Raw genomic sequence first — 20,340 nt, 5'->3', positions numbered from 1 at the left:
CTGTCAATGGCGAACCAAAGAAGAAAATCCAGCAGCCCATTAGCAAGCAAACATTGATGAAGTCTAATGCGCAGCTGCGGAGAGATGACTCTGATGATGAGGGGCCCCCACCTGCTGCTATGCCAACCAGCTTTCTAGATATGGTTTCATCCTCACATACTGTACCGCCATCTGAGACAGAGGTCAATTATGCTCAGATTATGGAGGCTCTTGCTGCACTTCAGGGAGGGATGAGTAGCTTGCAGGTGTCTATGTCCTCCATGCAGCAGTCTATGAGTTCCTTGAAGCTTGCTGTGCACTCCATCGACAAGCGCATGGAGCAGAACCAGCTGGATCTTCAGGAGTGCCTAAAGTATCATCATCCTAACAGCAGTGATGATGAGGATGGTGCAGATGGGATTTTACCCATGACTGAGGATGTTTGATTCCCTCTTATGTTTTTGTAGATTTTTTTTGTTATTTTGAGACAATTTATGTTTTGGTTAAAACTTTTTGATATATATTACTCTGTTTCCCAGGTCTTTCTGAGACCGTTAGGGGGAGTAATTATTATGACAGTTAGTTTTTATTACTCTGTTACCCTTTGTGACAAAAAGGGGGAGTAATTTTTATTTTTGGACCGGGAATGTATTTCCAAACCGGTCAAGTGATTTTTGTCCCAGAATGGCCAAAGGGGGAGTTTGTTAGTATTTTGGCCTCATTCTGTGTTTGGACAAAATCACTTATATGTAAGGATGTTACAAAAAGGGATTCCACTGTTCAGAGTGAAGTCCGAAGAATTTCAAAGTTCCCTGTCAGCCTTCCGGACGATGTGTCATCCCATCCGGACGCCCATCTGTCTACTGTTCCATCCGTCCGAACGACGTGTCTTTCCTTTCGGACGTCAAACAGACAAGCATCATCTGTCTAGACGACATTTTTCTTCCATCCAGACACCTACATCGTATCGAGAAGCTTCTGTGCCAGCTTGCTACGTCCGGACGTTTCAGCAGCACGTCCGGACGCCTATCAGTTCTCAAACGGTTCACTGATTCTTTCCAAGTTCCAAGAAAGGGAAGATCAAACAACTGTCCGGACGATGTGGTATCCTGTCCGGACGCGTATCTCCGTAAGGCAAGAATCACAATTCAAAATGAACAGTCCGGACATCTGACAGCTTTGGTCCGGACGTTGGTGCATCGTATATGGTAACTGAAGATTCGACTTCAACCGTCCGGACGTCTCCTCCTTATGGTCCGGACGCACGCGTATCAGATATGGAAATTGCGTGTTGAAGTTTAGCCGTCCGGACGCTCCTGCCCCTTGGTCCGGACGCGCGAAGCCTGTTATGGAAATTACTTGCAACGGACGTGCGTCTGTCCGGACGATCGAGCCATCCCGTCCGGACGATGTTCTTATACAGGAAAGATTTCTCTGCGAAAATTTTGAAAAATCCTGTCACACAGTTGTCTGTCTGGACGGTCATGGTCCACCGTCCGGACGGCTCACAGGCTTATTTTGCCTGACGCCCATTCTGACCCCCAACCTATAAATAGGGGCCTCTGGGCACTTAGAGCTGCAAGAATTCGGTGTGAATTCCATTAGAGCTCAAAGATGTGTTATCTCCTCTTAAGCCGTTTTTCAAGTGTGCTGTACTGTAAACCGAAGTCTATCTTAGAGGTCGGCTCTAAGGTAAGGTGTTCCATTGAAGACCCCTTCAGGTAGGTGAACCTGGTTGGGAAGCGTTCGTGTTGGGTTACACGTCAGAGATCGGTACATGTGAGTGTTACTATCTTGTATCTAGCTTTGTCTTCTGAATAGTGGAATTCCTGGGTTTGGCTGCCTCGGAGCGGTTTTTCTCTTAACTGAGTTTCCACTTCGTCAACAAAAATCTGTGTGTCATTTACTTTCCGCTGTGCCTTAATTTTTGTTGACACTTATACACACACTTTATATTTGAAGTCAAATTTCAATTTTCACATTGTATGATTTATATAAAAGTCGAGGCATTACACTAATAGCACCGCGACCTCGCCCAATGTTCTATTAGGGTGGTCGGGTACCCATATTGTTATGATTTTTTTTTTTTTTGTCGGAAAAGCTTGGGTATCACCAAAAAAAATAATATGAATGATCATTCAATTCAAACATTTTATATTCTCAGTAATACCTATTCTTATTATTATAAGAATGATCATTCCGAGTACTAAAGGTAGCATAAGTGGCTAATACTTTTTCTTTTTCTTTTTCTTTTTCTTTTTTTAAAAAAAGAATTAACATGAGAAGTTATTTAAAACATGCTATATTAGCTGGTGTGAAAATCTAATGTGTATTAATATTACTGTTCAACATATGTTGTTATGTATAACATACAATAGCGAAGGGCAAAAGATAACCGTTTTTTCTCTCTATGGGTTTTTTGAATCCATAGAGTTGGAAGGTGTTTTTTCTGGTCTTTGACTCAGAAGTTGTTTTTTTGATGTGTTGTCTTGTTTCTTTGGTGATTTGTTTTGTTCATAATGGATGATCTAACACATCTCTGGAAGAATTTTACGTTGACGGAGGATGAAAGCTGTGCGGTGGAAGCTTCTGTTCAGGGGCTGCACCGCATAGTAGATAGGGGGGAAAACTTGCCTTGTGGGAAAGCTACTGGCGGATCGTCTCATTGGGAAGAATGCAATTCGGTCTACGTTGATCAAGGGTTGGAGACCGGCTGGTAACACTAGTTTTACGAATCTAAGGGACAATCTGTTCCTTATTGAATTTGAACATTTTGGGAAAAAGACCGAGTCCTTGAAGGTCGCCCCTGGGTGTTTGAGGGGAATCTCTTTTCTGTGGAAGAGTTCAATGGGACTGTTGCCCCTTCTTCTTTGGAGTTTGACAAAGTGTTGTTTTGGGTGCAGATGTTTCAACTTCCTTTTTCTTGTATGTCTGAAACCATGGGTGTCCAATTGGGCAGTTCGGTTGGCCAAGTTGTGGAGGTGGAGACTGAGGAAGATGGAATGGGCTGGGGGGAATACCTTCGGGTGCGTATTCGGGTGGACCTATCCAAGCCTTTGGTTAGAGGGCGTATGCTAAAGTTGAATGGAATTTCAACTTGGATAGCTTTTCAATATGAAAAGTTGCCTAAGTTTTGTTTCCAATGTGGCATGGTTCTGCATGGAATGGGGGGTTGTTTGAACCTGCGAGAGGCGGGTAGGAAGGGTATCCTCCCTCAAGTGCAATTTGGTGTTTGGCTTCGAGCAGATGGTTTTGGTCACCGCCCCAAGGCAGGGGGAGTTTTCATCCCTTTTCTTCTGGCATGCCTGACATCCAGTGGAGAGCCATCTCTGGCCGTGCTTTGGGAGAAAGGGTTTACTCTGTTCGGCCTGATGGTAGTAGCGGGAGTCGTCACAATCAGTATTCACCCAATAACGGCCGCCTGTGCTTTGGCTCTCGACCTTCCGGTGGGGCAGTGGAGCCCCATGTTAGCGGTTTGGCTCCGCATGCAACTATCCCTTTGCAGGAGACAGGTTCGGTGGTCCCTCTTGGTGACACCACGTCTCTGCATGTTCTCCCTCAACCGCTTTTTTCAAAAGAGATAGTTATGTAGCCTCCGGGCAGTGGCCTATTGCAAGCGGGTCCTATTGAGGGGGCTACTTCTTTGGTAGTTAATGTCCTTGATGTCCCTTGTTCGGGTGCTAACGTGGTCTTGCATGGTGATAACGTGGAACAGATTGTGGCTTCTAGTGCTTTGCACTCCCAGCTGAGGACACCCTTATCCAGATGGCAACTCCTGTTTGTCCTATTTCAAAGGACCCTCCACCTCCTTCACTGGGTATCCCCTGTTCTCTCAATCCCATTATTTTCGATGCTCAGCCAGATGCACCTTCTCCATCCTTGCAGAAATGTAAGAAATTTGCTCGACGTTCCAGTAATGGACCAACTTCTTCACTTTCGGTCGAGGGGAAGAGGAAACTGGGGTTTGCTAAGTTATTGGCTAACTAAGTTCCTATCAAAAAATCTAAGGCAATGGCGGTGGCTAATGTACAGCCCCACCTGCCACAATGAATACCTTTAGTTGGAATTGTCGGGGGCTTGGGAACCTCCGAATAGTTCTGGATCTTTGCCAGATGGTGAAGGCTAAGAAGCCCAGTTTCGTGTTTCTCATCAAAACTTTGTGTTCTAAAAATCGGATGGAATGGATACAGGTGAAGTTAGGTTTTACCGGATGTTTTGCGGTCGATCCCATGGGAAGGAGCGGCGGTCTTGCCTTGCTTTGGAGGGACATGGGAGCTTTGGAGATTTATAATTATTCGTTGAGAGATATCAATGCTACAGTTATGGATGGAAATGGTCTGCCTTTATGGAAGCTCACCGGATTTTATGGACATCCAGTTTGTGGGCAACGTGCATCCTCGTGGGAGTTAATTCGTCATCTGAAGGTTTTCTCCCCTCTTCCTTGGATGTATGTTGGCGATTTTAATGAAATTCTGGACCAATCGAAGAAGGAGGGGGCTGCTATTCGACGGGAATCACAGATGGATGGCTTTAGGAGTGTGCTTGAAGATTGTCTGTTGGCTAATTTAGGTTTCCAGGGGGCTCCTTTCACTTGGAGCAACCACAAATCTGATGGCATGTTTACCAAAGAACGTCTTGATCGTGCGTTAGCCAACCAGGAATGGTGTAGTATCTTTCCGGCTTTCAAGGTTGATGTTTTGGCCTCCCTGACGTCGGATCATGCTCCTCTATATGTCTATGAAGTTGCTGGTCCTCCTGATCAGCACTCTTTTCGGCGTGGTTTTAAGTTTGAGGACAGCTGGACTTTGGATGAGGAGTGGTTGGTGGTTCTCAAGGAGGCTTGGAATGATAACTTACCTATTAGAGAAGCTATGGAATCTGTTCAAAGGAAGCTCTCTGCCACTCAGCTTTCACTCTCTCGGTGGAGTTCGAGGAAATTTGGGCAATCCACTAAGGTCCTTAAACAGAAAACTCAGCAGCTTAAGTGGGAGCAAAACCGTGAAAATCCCAACAATATCGACACAATCAAACGGCTTCAAGGGGAGATTGATGTTATTCTGTCCAGGGATGATGCCAAATGGAAACAAAGATCCAAACAGAATTGGTATCGTGGGGGGGGGGGGGGGGGGGGGACCAAGACACACAATATTTCCACGCTTGGGCCAATCATCGTCGGAAAATTAATAGCATCCAGCAGATTAGTGATGAAGTGGGGAAGCTTTGGAAGACAAAACTTGATATTAGTAGGGCTTTCATTCATTACTTTGAGAAGCTATTCACAACCCAATGTCCCTCATGGATTCAGGAGTGTCTCATGTATGTGGAACCCTCTGTCTCGACTGCAATGAACTGCACTTTGGAGCAACCGTTTGTGGAGGCGGAGGTTGTTTTTGCGTTGTCTGAAATGTATCCCCTCAAAGCCCCGGGCCCGGATGGCTTTCCAGCTGCCTTTTACCAAAAATCCTGGGCTACAACCGGTAGTGAGGTATGTGGGGCTGTTTTGTATTTTTTTTAAATGGAGGCTCGTTAGATACTAAGTTGAATGCTACCAATTTAGTTCTTATCCCGAAGATTTCTAATCCTTCTAGGGTTACTGAGTACCGGCCTATAAGCCTTTGTAACGTGATTTATAAGCTCATTTCTAAAGTCCTTGCAAACCAGTTGAAAAGGGTCCTTCCTAGTGTCATTTCATTGGAGCGAAGTGTTTTTATTCCTGGGAGGATCATCACCGACAACGTCCTTGTGGCTTTTGAAACTTTGCACACAATGGATACTAGGTTGAAGGGAAATGAAGGTTTTATGGCATTAAAGCTCGATATGAGCAAAGCCTATGACCGTTTAGAATGGGATTTCTTGGAAGCCATTATGCGAAAGATGGGATTCGCGGAGCGTTGATTGGTTTGTTGATGACTTGTGTGCGATCGGTGTCTTATTCAATTCTTATTGATGGCCAACCTCATGGTCACATAATTCCAACAATGGGGGTGCGGCAGGGTGACCCTCTCTCTCCCTATTTTTTCATACTTTGCGCGGAGGCGATGAGCTCTTTGTTATATTTTAAGGAAATGAGTGGTCTACTGTCAGGGATTCCCATTGGCCGGAGTGGTATTTCCATCAACCATCTCTTTTTTGCCGATGATAGCCTCCTTTTTGTCAGGCTAACTTACATGAATGGGGAACGATCCAAGAGGTGCTTTCGTGTTATGAGAATGCATCGGGCCAAAAGGTTAATCGAGATAAAACTTCTTGTTTCTTTAGTCGAAATACTGATCCAGCTTGCCGTAGTATGATGTTGAGGGCTGTGGGAGTGGCTTCAACTCAGAATTACGCCCGTTATCTTGGTCTTCCCGCTCTCATCGGAAGGTCTAAGGTTAGTGCTTTTAACGATATCAAGGGTAGGATTTGGCGGCGAATGAATGGTTGGAAAGAAAAGTTTCTTTCCCATGCTGGGAAAGAAATCCTCCTTAAGTCTGTTTTGCAAGCTATTCCCACCTACACAATGAGTGTTTTTCAACTTCCTAAGACCCTCTGCCGGGAGATCAACTCGTTGATGGCAAAGTTTTGGTGGGGCCATAAGGACAACACGACCAAAATCTCTTGGATGAAATGGTCGAAGATGGGAAACAGGCTTGATTCGGGGGTTTGGGTTATAGAGACTTGGAGCTGTTCAATTTGGCTCTTTTGGCTAAGCAGGGGTGGAGATTTCTCCAACATCCTGAATCTTTGGTTGCACAGGTTTTTAGGGCAAAATATTTCCCAAGGAAAGATTTTCTGGAGTCTAATATTGGCTAGAGACCATCGTTTGCTTGGAGATCAATCTGGAACTCCAAGGCTTTGATCCAAAAGGGTCTATTGTGGCAAGTGGGAACAGGGGACCATATACGAATTTGGCAGGACAACTAGATTCCCAGCAACTCAAATATTGGTATCTACTCTAATTCTAATGGCGTAAGTGCTAATGCAACTGTTGATGAATTGATAGATAGGGATACCAATTGGTGGAACATACCTGTGGTTGAGAGCCTCTTCCCTCTAACGGTGGTTGCCCAGATTTGTAGCATAGCAATTTCTCCTAGATCTCAATCAGACCGGATGAGGTGGTCAGGTACCAAAAATGGAGAATTCTCTGTCCGCAGTGCCTACTATTTGGTTGTTGAGGGTCGGTCTAGAGATTCAGGCAGCTGTTCCAATCCGGTGACGAGCAATCCTTTTTGGAAACGTCTGTGGACGTTGAATGTCCCACTTGTGGTCCAAATGTTCTTGTGGAGGGGTTGCAATAATATTCTCCCAACAAAGGAGAAGCTCTATCATCAGAAGGTTGTCTCTGAACCTTTCTGTCCACAGTGTGGCGCAGAGGTGGAATCTTCTGGGCATTTTCTTTGGCGATGTCCCATGGCTACTGTGGTATGGGCGGAATGCCCTTGATCCATCAACAAAAGTGTCATCTCAGGGGGGGGGGGGGGGATTTTCTGTCTATATTTCAAGGATTGAGCTCCAAATTGGAGGGGAAGGTGTTGGCGTTGGTAGCTATTACGGCATACAAAAGTGGAACCAAAGGAATCATGTGGTGTTCGGGGGTTCCATTCTGCTGCCTAGGTGTTTGATGGTTAGTGCTAGAGAATCTCTGGATGCGTTTCAGCAAGCTAGTTGTATCCAGCCTATTTCAGTGGTTGATGCTTTGGCCACTTTTTCTAAATGGGAGAAACCAGATTCGGGTTGGATAAAAATCAACTGGGACGCCTCGGTTGACAAGGCTGCACAGGTAATGGGTGTGGGAGTAGTAACAAGGGATTTCATGGGTAGGGTGTGTGCTTCTCTGTGCACGACCCTCTCGTACATTTCTGACCCCTCTACGGTGGAGGCCCTAGCAGCACGTATGGGGGTGGAGTTTTCGAAAGCCATGGGTTTTCGAAGGATCTGGTTGGGAGGAGATGCTAAGGTGGTTGTGGATGCTCTAAAATCCACGGGTCTACAACCGCCGCGCTTTGGTAATATTATTGAAGACAGACGTTTATTGGCTCAAGGCTTCTCTGATTGGCAAGTTTCATATGTAAATCGCAATTCAAATATTGTGGCCCATTTGTTGGCTTGTCAGGCAGTCCAACAGGGTCTTCATCGAGTCTGGATTGAGTCTTTCCCTGACTCAATCTCGGCTTCTGTTTGTACTGATCTAGGGTGTAGTCCCTAGTCTTTTTGCTCTGTTTTAATGAAATAGCTTTCAAAAAAAAAAATGTATAACATACAATATGTGCATTATATATTATATGGTATTGTCACAAAGAAGTTGAATGTTTTTGCCAAGTTTCCAATATGATTAATTAAAATTACCCACTAAAAAAAAAAATTATCCTCACCCAACCCAAATTTTATACTAATATTTAAGATAAATCCTCCTAATCAGAATTGAATTTGACTCTGCTCACTACCATGTAACCAATTTGTTGGATTTATCTCAAATTCTCAATTGATTATCGGGGGTAAATGTCAAAAAGAGTTTAACATCATGTGTAAATAAATTAGCATAAATAAATAAATAAAAACACAAGTAAACAAATTCCTTAAGGGACCGTTTGGATTTGCGATTTCAGAAAGTACGATTTAAAATCACGATTTTAAAATGTGCGATTTGGAAAAAGTGATTTTTAAAAACGCAGTTAAGCGTTTGGTAAAATCGCAGTTTAGCATTTAAAATAGCAAATTAGCCTTTAAAATTCTGCGTTTTCAAAAAAGCACCATCTTACCTGTGATTTGAAAATGCAGAAAATCTGCGTTTTCAAATCGCAATTTTTAAAAATGCAGTTCCCAAACGATTTATATTCTGCGATTTGGTTTAAAATCGTACTTATTGTCTATAAAATCGCAATCCCATACGCACCCTAATATTAGGAGATTGTGGTCGTGGGGAAAAAACTTGTAGGCAGTCAAATAGATTGATCCCATGAGAAGATGCATGGTGTAATTCTAACTCTTCAAATCATGAATTGTTCCTGTTAGAATCTTTGCTGTAATTCGTAATAGTTAGAGAGCGAGTGTTGTCAAATGATGGAGGCAAAAGGGATTGCAGAAGAAGTGGAATTGGCAAAGAAGAGATGCAGGGCCGTGATTGGTAGAATAGAGGGATTGCCCGCTGCGTCCACCACCCTCACCGGCTCATGCAGGCGCACTCTCCTCAAACTCGCCCACTCGGAGCTCGCTTTCCTCTCCCGCTGCTCCACCACACGCCTAAGGTGAGCCTGGCCCAACTCCGAATAGTGTGAAAGTTCTACCACTCTCTGTTGGCTGCTAGAGAAACAATTTGCTCTATAAAACCAACCCATTTGGCTTATTTCAGACAAAACTTAGATTAGCGGACTAAACTACCAAATATGATTATTGGGTTGCTTTTACCCCAATGGATGGCAGATTAAACAAAACCCAAAAAAAGAGAAAAAGAAAAATGGAAAAGAGGGTCTCTTTGTTTCCCGCATGAATTATGTGTAGTAGAAACCTATCTAACCTAGTAAATGTCACTGTCTCCATCTCTAATGCTGACTGAATGGTAATGGGGGTTTAGAATATTCACCTGTAAGGTCTATGTCAAATTAACTTTATCAATTGCTTATTCTGATTTAGCAGTTTCATTTAATAATCCAGGACGGTTCATTTTCTGTTTCATCTACTGAAATAGCTAAGTACTTGGTCTTAATCAGCAGTTGCATTTCTGCTTTTCTTGAAAGAATTTTTAGTGATAAGAGATATGATCGTTCTTGTTATGTTGGGGCAGTGTCAATATTGGGCACCTCGAGGCAGTCGTTCACATTCTCCAGCAGCCTTTTGTAACGGGAGTTTCTCGAGTTTGCAAGCCAATTCCTCTATCACCTACAGATTGGAATGGGCGGGGAACCAATTCTTGTTCAAAAGGCGTCCATGTTGATGTAGTTTGTACTCTCAATGGGAAACCCGTGTGGATTATTGTCTCTGATAGGAACCCAAGGTACATTTCTTGGGATAGATGCCAAAAGACTAAGGGCTTGAAATTGCGAATTGAAGAAGTCCTTACTGCAGCCCAGTCGATGATAACATTGAAACCTTCTTCCATCATTCTTTTCTTCGCGAATGGACTTGGAAACTTTGTTAAAGACAAACTAAGAGAAGAATTTGGGGCGTCTGAGATTGCATTGCAGTTTTCTGTTTTTGATTTTGACTTCTCCGAAGATTTGGAAGGTGAGTGGATAAATGTGCTTGGTAGATTGTATCGAGAGGCATGTGTGCTTGAAATAAAGGTTGATGATATTGGTGATACTGTTTCAAGTTCTGGATGCAATCTCAAAGGCTCAAGTGTTGCTGCAGTCATGCCAAGGATTTTTGAAGAGCGATTGGAGGGGAATGTGGGTGATTCTTTCCATTCACTCATTTTGGGGATGAAACTCTGCCCTTTAGATTTCAAAAATGTGGGATCTTCTGATATAGGGGTGTTGTTAGGCGAAGGTGACCTTATAAATTTTGATACTACGGCTTTGATTGCTCTTGTATCAGGGATTAGTAATGGTGGTACTGAGAAACTTTTGGCTACTCCAGAGAGTGAATTAAGGCAGCGTTTTAAGGGCAACTTTGAGTTTGTCATTGGACAGGTAAATGATTTATGTAAGTATTATGCTCCCTGCTACTTTATCAACCCATGATCTTTAGCATCTTGGTTTATTGTGTTAGTATTGAAGCATATGTCATACCATATTTACCTGTTTAATGTCCAATGTTAAGATTAGGATTAGGATGTGTGGTTATAATTGTCAAGGCATGGACCACTAAGGTGAAAAGTGGATGGTTAGTTGGAGCATAGTGCCTATGTGGGTTGTAAGGCCATTTTGCATAAAGGGGTGACTAAAAGGATTTGAAGTTTGATAAAAGCTTTTCAACGTAGTTTGTGTGGAGTCTTAGTGCACCAACCTCTTGTCAGTACTTATTTCAATTTGAGTGTGGCTATTACATTAATTTTAACTTTAGTATGCAAGCATAATTTTTTTTTTTTTAATAAGTGTAACACTTGTTTTAAGTGTGGGCAGAATTGGCAATTATGAATATGGAGAAACTCTTTTCCTTGCACTTCTCTGAGTTTGTGGTGTTTAAACAAAATGCTTGATATGGTCATTTTATGATTAATAGGTATACTGCATGTGTAAGAAGAGTGGGGAGTCCATTAATCATTTATTGATTGATTGTGAAGTAGCGAGAGAACTATGGAGTTATATTCTTAATTTGTTTGGGGTAGAGTGGGGTATGTCGAAATGGGTTATTGATTTGTTGAACAGTTGGGGTGGTCAGGTCGGGTGTGGTACAGTTAAAGAGGTATGGAGGTTGGCTCCATTGTGTTTAATGTGGTGTTTTCGCTATGATAGGAATGTTCGGAACTTTGAAGATGTAGAGACATCGGTGATAGAGTTGCGGGAGATTGTGTTTAACATGTTACATGCCTGGATAGCTGGACATCATAGCTTGCTTGTTTCTGATTTTGCAGATTTTTTGAATTTTTGTTCATCTTTTTCTTTAGATGAGGGTTTTTCTTGTATACTTGCTGTGTAATAGGGTTGTGCCCGTCCCCTTTGCTCTTTATTAATGATATGCAATTACTTATAAAAAAAAAAATAGGTATACCGGTTCATGGTTTGATATATCTATCCCACCATGCCGATTGAACAAGCTTATTGATGTGACAAATTAGCACGTTATCAAGCATGGGTCAGCTACTTATTTGTTGCTCGTCTTTCCCATGATAAAAGTTCTCATTGCAGCTTTTCTTGTTATTTCCTTTAACTTTCAAGGCGTTCTACAATTGTACCATGCCCCAGAAGCATTTCTTCGTTTGATTCGCCCTACTCGAAATCTAAATGTAACATCCTCCCCAATGTCCCAATTCTTTGATTAATCAGCCCTAGATACCTAAATTGATCCCATTCACGCACCAAAAAGAAGGAAAAAAAGGAAAAAGAAATACTGAGCCTTTCCCTCTGCAAAATCTACATTTTCACAAACAATCAATGGTGGACCAGTAATCCTTTGTGGACAAGTTTGTTTGACATTTCCTCCAATACCTATCTAAATGGTAGATATAGTCAATTATTGTGTTGAAACCCCCCCTCCTTCGTCTCTTCTCCCTTTTTATTGAGTAATTTGCTGCATATAATAGCCCATCCATGGTAGTTTATGTTGCTGACTGATGAGGTTTGTTCATATGTGTGTTTAATACTTCTTCAATACTCCTAACGTATATCCATGTTCGCTTGGACTTAAGCATGTCTTCACCTATTGCCAGGTGATGTCTGAAATCCAGAATCCATTTCGTGTGGAACTGGGCAGTGTAATATCTGAAAGGAGAGGCATAATATGTGAAAGTGTTCATTCGGAGTTCAAGGAGTTGGTATTAATGTGTGGAGGGCCTAGTGAGAAGTTCAGAGCCAACCAATTACTGAAGTGCCTGATGTGAGTTTCTTGACTAATTTATTTCTTTTCTTGAACCACTTTGATCTGCAACAATTTTGACAGGATAGATATCCAAATTATAAAATCAACTTTATTGATTTTGAGATCGTCATTGTTGATTCTCTTTTTTGTGCCTCTAGTCAGTTTATTGAGGATAAAATAAATTCATATGTTTTTTTGGATTAAAAAAGGCTTGTTTGTTACTTTTAGATACAAAGCAGTACTAATGTTTAGTTTCAGCAGTCCTTGGAAAATTTGCTTGACAAACCATAAAATGCTAAGTCGTAGGTTCTCCTATGAAAATTTATGTCCAATATGTTGGAAAGCACTATGCATAGTGGAAAATAGAAGGATTTATGCTCCTAGTCTTGCACAAGTCACAATTTTCAGGAATTTTGTTAAACTAAAGAAACAATTTTTATTTTTTTTAAGCAATAATCCAATCTCATTAAAAAAAACGTAGGGTGCCCCTTAGTATACTGTGAGCATACAAAAGAAACACCTAAGTAGAAAGAGAACGAGCAAGAAAGGCATCAAAGCTAAGCGACAAAGGGTACACATAAGCCGTAGTCCAAAGGTACAACGTATGGTAAAAAGAGGAGGAAATCACTTCCAAGGTCCTTTCTAAATTTTCAAAGCTCCTGTTGTTCCTTTCCTTTCATAAGCATCAAAAGAGGCAAATAGACACCATTTTCCACACCGCAACGCTCCTCGGCCTACTAGAAGACCACCAACAAGAAAACAAGTCCATAATCCGTCTGGAAATAACCCAAGACATCCCGAAACGACTGAAAAGAGTACTCCACAAAGTAGAAGCCACGTCACAGTGAAGAAGAAGATCCACGGATTCTCTTGTCTTCTTATACGTGTAGCATTTGTCTATCGCGATAACATGCCGCTTCTTAAGATTGTCCAGGGTAAGAATCTTGCTAAAAGTTGCTGACCATGCAAAAAAGGCCGCCCTTGAAGGAGTCTAGGTACGCCAAACACTTTTCTAGGGGAAGCGGCTGCCTTCAGAATAAGCCAAGGAGCAAAAGAAGGACTTGACCTTGAATAAACATTTTTTGGAGGGGGCCCAACACAACTTGTCTTCATTGCTTCTTCACACTTTAATTGAATGCAACGCTCTGAGAAATGAAGCAAAGATATCCACCTCCCAGTTGTGTGTCTCTTTAGTGAAGCTCATGTTCCACTGTTTGGAACTGCCAAAAAACTCTAGATTATTTGCAACTAAGGCATCTTGTGCTTGAGCAAATACCGAATAAAGCTTGAAAAGCTGCTTTAAGGGATGTGTTCCCATACCACAAATCATGCCAAAAGCTAGTCCTGGTTCCATCCCCCACATCAACTCTACTAAAGCTTGAGAAAGAGTCCTAACCTTTTCTGATGTTCTTCTACACCCCCACCTCAAAGGCTTTTGCCGATTCAAGAGAACACCACTCGCCCCATGAATTGCCATATTTGGAGTCCACCACTAGTCCACCACGCATCTCTATTAGACCCATGACGCCACAACTGTTTACCTAGCAGAGCACGATTGAACACCTTCAAATTTCTAATACCCAACCCTCCCTCAGAGATCAGAGAGCAAACTTTGGCCCAGCTAACCAAGTGATATTTAAATTCTTCGCCTAATCCTCCCTATAAAAAGTTTCGTTGAAGCTTCTCAATACGATTGGACACACAAGCAAGAATGGGAAAAAGAGACATGAAGTACGTAGGTGAATTGTAAAGAGTGCTTTTAATAAGGGTGACCTTGCCACCTTTAGACAGATACATCATTTTCCAGTTGGCTAACTGTCGTTCCATCTTTTCCCCAATGCCATCCCAAATAGACTTAGCCTTATAAAAAGCCTCTAGCAGCATGCGAAGATACTTAAGGGGCAGAGAGGAAGTCCCACAACCCAAGATGTCAGCCAACTCAACCTGATTAACCACATTACTCACAGGAACCAAGACTGATTTGGCCAGATTGACCTTCATACCAGAAATAGCTTCAAAGCAAACTAAGAGGACACGAAAATAGCGAAGATGATTAGGGTTGGCCTCACAAAAGACCAAAGTGTCATCTGCGAACAACAAGTGTGAAATGTTAACCACGAGGAGCCTAGAACCCACAGAGAAGACCCCTGTCGATAGTTCAGAAAACATTTTGCTCAAAGCCTCCATGAACACTACAAACAAAAGGGGAGACAAATGATCTCCTTGTCTTAGCCCATGAGAACTTGAAGAAGCCAGATAGAGAACCATTAACCAAATGGAGAATTGCACCGAGGAAATGCAATGTGCAATCCATGAGACCCATTTCTCCCCAAAATCACACCTTCTCAACATGTACAATAAGAACTTCAAGTTGATGTGGTCAAAAGCCTTACGAATATCCAGCTGGCAAAGCACCCCATGTACACCTGACTTGATACGACTATCCAAGCATTTGCTAGCAATGAGGATCGAGTCCAAAATATGTATGTCTTTGACAAAAGCATTCTGAGGCTTTGAGATGATTTTCTCCATAACACGACTCATTCTATTAGCACGAACTACAGCAATGATCTTGTAAACAACACTCACAAGGCTAATAGGCTGGAAGTCCGTGAGGTCGATCGCCCCCGAAATCTTAGGGATTAGGGCAATGAAGGAGGCATTGAGGCTTTTCTCAAATTTGCTACGAGCATGGAAATCTGAGAAAAAAAGGTAAAGAACACATGCCTTTGATGTTGCAAATTCAAAAACTGAATTGAATTGATCAAATCCTTAGTTCTTCTCCTCAATTATTATTGTGAGGCCAAGAGGGTGGGCTCTTTCTTAGTAATTATCCTTGGTATGCATGTAGGCTTGTAGGGAGTAGGAGGAAACAGATTTTTCTCTTCCCTAGGAACGAGCCACACACCCCCTTAGAGGAAATCACTTAGTGTGGCCGGCCACCCCTGTTAAGGGGTATAGATAACTTGAGGAGGGAATTGAGGGAAAAAATAAAACCTAGCTCCAATGGGCTTTGGACTTCCAGTTATCTCATAACTAACCTAAAGTTACCATTAATTATACTTTATTCCACTATAGAAATACAATTGCATTTTAGGATTTATTTAATTATACAAGAGCTCCCTTACTACTTAATATTGCATTTGACCCCTCCATAAAATATTCATAGTGAAATAAGTCAAGCTATCTTAATGTCACTTTATTTCTACTACATCTTAATTCCTTGAGTTCTCAATTTAATCTCTTGATTATTAATGACATTCCTTTGAACAGAAAATCAACCTAAATTCAATTAGCTATACATGCGAAGTACTTTCATGTTCATTTGTAGCCTAACTGAAGACATGGTAATAAAGAAAACATTTGGCCTGTTTGGTCTTGTTTCCCCCAAAAAAAAAAAAAAAAAAAGAGTTTTAACAACTGTTCAAAGTACTTACATGATGTTTACAAATATTTTTCTTTTCCTAGATTAAACAAAAAACTGAAACAGAACATCATTTTAACATTCTTCGAAAACAGGTTCTTTGAATGCATGCTATTTTCAAGAATAATTCCTTGGAAAAAGCTTCTAAACATGCTCTTGGTTGTCTGTTCTTGTAACTTTTTTTTTTTTTTTCATTTGAAAATAGAAAATTAGTCTCAAAAAGTAGGAACCAAACAGTTATGATCGTTTCTATAAATGACCAAGAAGGGCAGCACTGTCCGTGTCAAGTTTGTAGTGATATCACAATAAAAAATTTGTATGTAAATTGCAACATCTCACTCATAATTTTTGGCATGACATGAGTATTATCCTAAAGGTTGTGTTCATTGATTTATGAGGTTACAGCTATCCCCATAGGTTGTCTCTTTCTTGGAATTTGATAGAGGCTTTCTTGTACAATATCGTGCCATCTGTAGAAGGTGGTGGCGTTTTGGTTGTATTTAGGGGTTGGAGTAGTGGCGGGAAACTAAAATACAGCACATGGAAAGTAAAGCAAACGGAAAAAGAAAACAATAGAGAGCTATGTATCACACCATGGATTCTCGAGCATCACACCCAACAAAAAGTCGCATAATACATCAAGCAAAGCAGCTAGGATTTCAGTATTTTCTTAATTTGTCTTCAGAAAATACTGATGCATTACACAGACCGCTATCAATCAAACCTGGCACCAGTTATGGCTAAAATTTATAGTTTCTACCTTATTTTTTGAACCTCTGTACAGTTCATACCATGCAAATCATTTTCATGTGTTCTGAGCTGATAAGCTTGAGGATTGGAACAGGGTTGTGCCTGATAGTCCCTCACAACGAGTGATGGGCCTCCCAACTACCAGAAAGCTGGCATTGAAGAACAAGGTTGTTTTTGGCACTGGTGATTACTGGCATGCTCCTACTCTGACGGCGAATATGTCATTTGTTAGAGCAATTTCCCAGGCTGGAATGTCCCTGTTTACTATTGAGCATAGACCACGGGCATTAACTGGCGATTAGTCATTCATTGGCTTGGGACAAGGTGTTGAGACATGCTCCCATAAATATCGTCTGCAGGTAATAGGATCTCATAGTCATTTGGACACTATTGATCTATATGCACATTCATTAACAGCCAGTTGCACAGTATTACAGAGTTGACAAACTCATTATCCATGCTAACAGTTAGCTGCTTCAATTAATCATAGGTGTGAAAACATTTCCAATGAAGAACAACTTGTTATTACTACAAAAATAATTGTGATTCCGAAGGACCAAGTGATGGTCATAGTGTTATATAATGAATTATCTCTCTCCAGGCCTAATAAATAGAAACATTATAGTTTGTTGCTCTTTCCTAGTTTCAAGAGAAACAAAAAAGACGTAACCTGACGTATCTTTCTTATCTGACTTAGCACTTTATATATTTGCCCTTTCTTTTTGTTGTAAGCTTAAGGCACAACACTCTTAAGCTACCACATAGAAAAGAAACAGAAAAGTAGCATGAGAGAGTTAGCCTAGCCACATGAAGGCAGCTGTTGAACATGAAAAGTTGCAATCTTTTTCTTTCATCATGTTCTCTTTTGTGTTTTAACGGCTTGAGAATTGTGTAAAAGAAAAATTACGTGTCTTGTATGTGAGTGAGATTATGTGTATTAGGTTTTGGGTTTAAGTGATTTTTCTTCACCATAATTTTGTACTCCATCTTTGATTAGTAAATTTCTGCGTGATTGTCTCCGGCCGTGGACGTACTTCACATTGAGGGAACTATGTAAATTCTTGTGTTCCTTTGTGTGATTGTTTTGTGTTATTTATTGTGATCATGATATATTATTGCACAATACAAACACTCCCTGCTTCAAATAGAGTTAAAAATAGAAATATGATGTGTGTGGGACTAGGTTACACTCACTGCACTAATCCAAACATTCCTGACTTTAAATAGAAATTAAAGTTAATTTTAATTCTAGGGTTTTGCTTCAGGCAATCCTGCAGGTCATTAGGGTTTAGTGCAAGAAAGCAAACCACTTCTTTGCTTTTGATTTTGAGTTCTCTTTTTCTTTCCTCCTACAGTGTGGTTATCTGATCTTGGAAAACAAACTTGTAAAGTATAGGGGTGAAAATGCGGATGCGATTATTAGCAATATCCGCATCCACATCTGTATCATACGATTACTATTCGTATCTGTGCGGTTATTAAATACGGTTATTATCTACTATCCGCATATGAGGTCATGGCCGTTTTGGATATATATATATATAAAAAAAGGATTAAATAATGCGGTTATTACTATATGTAAGCTTAAATAAATTAAGATTTCACTTGTTACACAATTCACGATTATCAATCATATATCAACGTATTACTTGTCCTTCTTCCTTCTCCCGACGAGTGTTACTGTTTGCATTGAGAAGCTTCAACATGAATTTTTATGGGATGAGCTTGGGGAAGAGTTAAATATCATTTGGTGAGTTGGTCTAAGGTTTGTACCTTAGTTTCAGAGGGTGGGCTAAGTATCAAGAATTTGTTGATGTTTAACCATGCTCTGCTAGGAAAATGGTTGTGACGTACGGGATTGAGAGAGAAGCTTGGTGGAGAGTTGTAGTAGATTCTAAGGTTAGCAGTTTGCGGGGTGAATGGTGCTCCTTTGAGCCTGTAGGTGCCTTTGGGGTGGGATTGTGGAAGAACATCAAGAAAGGGTGGGAGACATTCTCAAGGTTCTCTAGATTTGAGGTGGGGGATGGGGCTAGGACCAAGTTTTGGCATGATCTGTGGTGTAGGGATTCAGTTCTTAAGGAAGTTTTTCCTGCTTTGTTTGGTATTACTTGGGCGAAGGATGCCTCAGTTGTGGAGAATCTGGTGATTTTGGGGCAATTCCATTATGTGGAATGTGAGCTTTTCGAGAGAGGCGTATCATTGAGAAGTGGATGTCCTTTTTTTAAGGTGTTGCACTCGGTCATTGTGAGAGGAGGTAGTGAAAATAGGCTCTGGTGGGTCTCTTCCAAAAGTTGTTTGTTCACGATCAAGTCATTCCTTAGCTCATTGGCTAGCTCTAAACATAGTTGCTTCCCTTGGAAGAGTGTGTGGCGGACTCAGGGTCCTTCAAGAGTGGGTTTATTTATTTATTTCTTTTTGCGTGGTCGGCGACCCTAGGCAAGATCCTTACTTTGGATAATCTCAGGAAGAGACAAATTATTATGGTGAATGGATGTTGTGTAAAAGAAGTGGAAAGTCAGTGGATCACGTTCTTTATTGCGATGTGGCTTCCGCTTTATGGAGTGCTCTCTTTACTCGCTTTGGTTTGTCATGGGTTATGTTTAGAAGTGTTATCGAACTATTTGCTTGTTGGTGGACGTCTGGAAGGCCGAGGAGTGCTGTGATTTGGAAGATGGTGCCGATTTGTCTTTTTTGGTGTTTATGGAAGGAAATAAATAATAGGTGTTTCGAGGATATTGAGAGGTCTTAGAGGATATTTTACCTTCGTTTTTTCATACTTTGTATATTTGGACAGTTGCTTTTGTGTCCCCACTACCGCTTAGTTTTGCCGATTTTTTTGTTCGTTTTTCTCTTTCTATTTAGGTGTTTCATTTTGTATACTGCCGATGTATTTAGGGGTGCCTTACACTTTTAATAAGACTGATTTTTACTTATTAAAAAAAAAACCATAGATGGTCATTGTCTCATAGAGTACTCGTGATTTGGAAACCGAAAAAAAAAAAAAAAAAGAAAGTAAATGTAGTGTGGTATGACTTTGAGATGATATTAAAAAAAAAAACTTAACCTAAAGGTCCTAAACTTACCAAATTCAAAACGACTTCATTTTAGTGAATTTAATTAAGTATATATAATATATATTATATATAAAGAGAATGTGGACGCGGTTGTTAACTACATCCGTATACTCTAAACGGTTATCCTCATCTGCATATACGGATAATAAGTTTTGATAATCGCATCTGCGTATGCGGATAGTAGATACGGGCGATTATTAACCACCGCATTTTCACCCTTAGTAGAGTATACGTGAACTGACGAGTGGGATCAAGCAAGGCTAGAACTAGAAATTAATCTTAGTGGGGGCTGAAGTAAACTTGCAAGAGGGAATATTTTGTTATTTGCTACAATATTGGTAATTTATTAATTTTGTTATTAATATGAATTTATTCATTTTGTTATTTTTAATTTATTCATATTCTACAAAATAGGATATTATTATTATTATTTTATTACGGTGCCTAAAAACTACAAAGAAGCTTTTAATTGATTTACCATGTCAAAAAGTCAATTTTGGTGCCAAATGCAAATAATTTATACTAAGAGCATCTATAGCAAGGTTTGTTAAAATAGCTACTGAAATAGTACAAATATTTACTTTATTTACTTTAGCTACTTATTTTTCTAAACATATTCTAACAAATTCTCTATTTTACTCTTTATTTTCTTTAAATATTATTTTTTAATTTTTT

At 40.7% G+C, this 20,340-nt stretch overlaps 1 protein-coding gene across 1 annotated transcript; it reads left to right on the top strand.

The window, feature by feature from the left end:
• The first annotated feature begins 8,883 nt into the window (after nucleotides 1-8,883).
• On the top strand, nucleotides 8,884-17,578 carry LOC133866501 (uncharacterized). The gene is made up of 4 exons (XM_062303044.1): nucleotides 8,884-9,206; nucleotides 9,743-10,589; nucleotides 12,269-12,435; nucleotides 16,686-17,578. The coding sequence occupies exons 1-4, from the start codon at nucleotides 9,019-9,021 to the stop codon at nucleotides 16,891-16,893; spliced, it is 1,410 nt and encodes a 469-aa protein (XP_062159028.1). The 5' UTR covers nucleotides 8,884-9,018; the 3' UTR covers nucleotides 16,894-17,578.
• Nucleotides 17,579-20,340: the final 2,762 nt, after the last annotated feature.

The sequence above is a fragment of the Alnus glutinosa genome, chromosome 4 (assembly GCF_958979055.1).
Source record: "Alnus glutinosa chromosome 4, dhAlnGlut1.1, whole genome shotgun sequence".
Classification (NCBI taxonomy): Eukaryota; Viridiplantae; Streptophyta; class Magnoliopsida; order Fagales; family Betulaceae; genus Alnus; species Alnus glutinosa.
Note: the sequence above shows the minus strand (reverse complement) of the source record. Positions and strands in the feature narration are given on the sequence as shown.

What these genes read in the sequence shown, in the direction of transcription:
- LOC133866501 (XM_062303044.1), top strand. Translation starts at nt 9,019, where the DNA reads ATGATGGAGGCAAAAGGGATTGCAGAAGAAGTGGAATTGGCAAAGAAG. An exon ending in TGCTCCACCACACGCCTAAG is followed by an intron (nt 9,207 to 9,742) that starts GTGAGCCTGGCC and finishes ATGTTGGGGCAG; the next exon opens with TGTCAATATTGGGCACCTCG. An exon ending in CAATTACTGAAGTGCCTGAT is followed by an intron (nt 12,436 to 16,685) that starts GTGAGTTTCTTG and finishes GGATTGGAACAG; the next exon opens with GGTTGTGCCTGATAGTCCCT.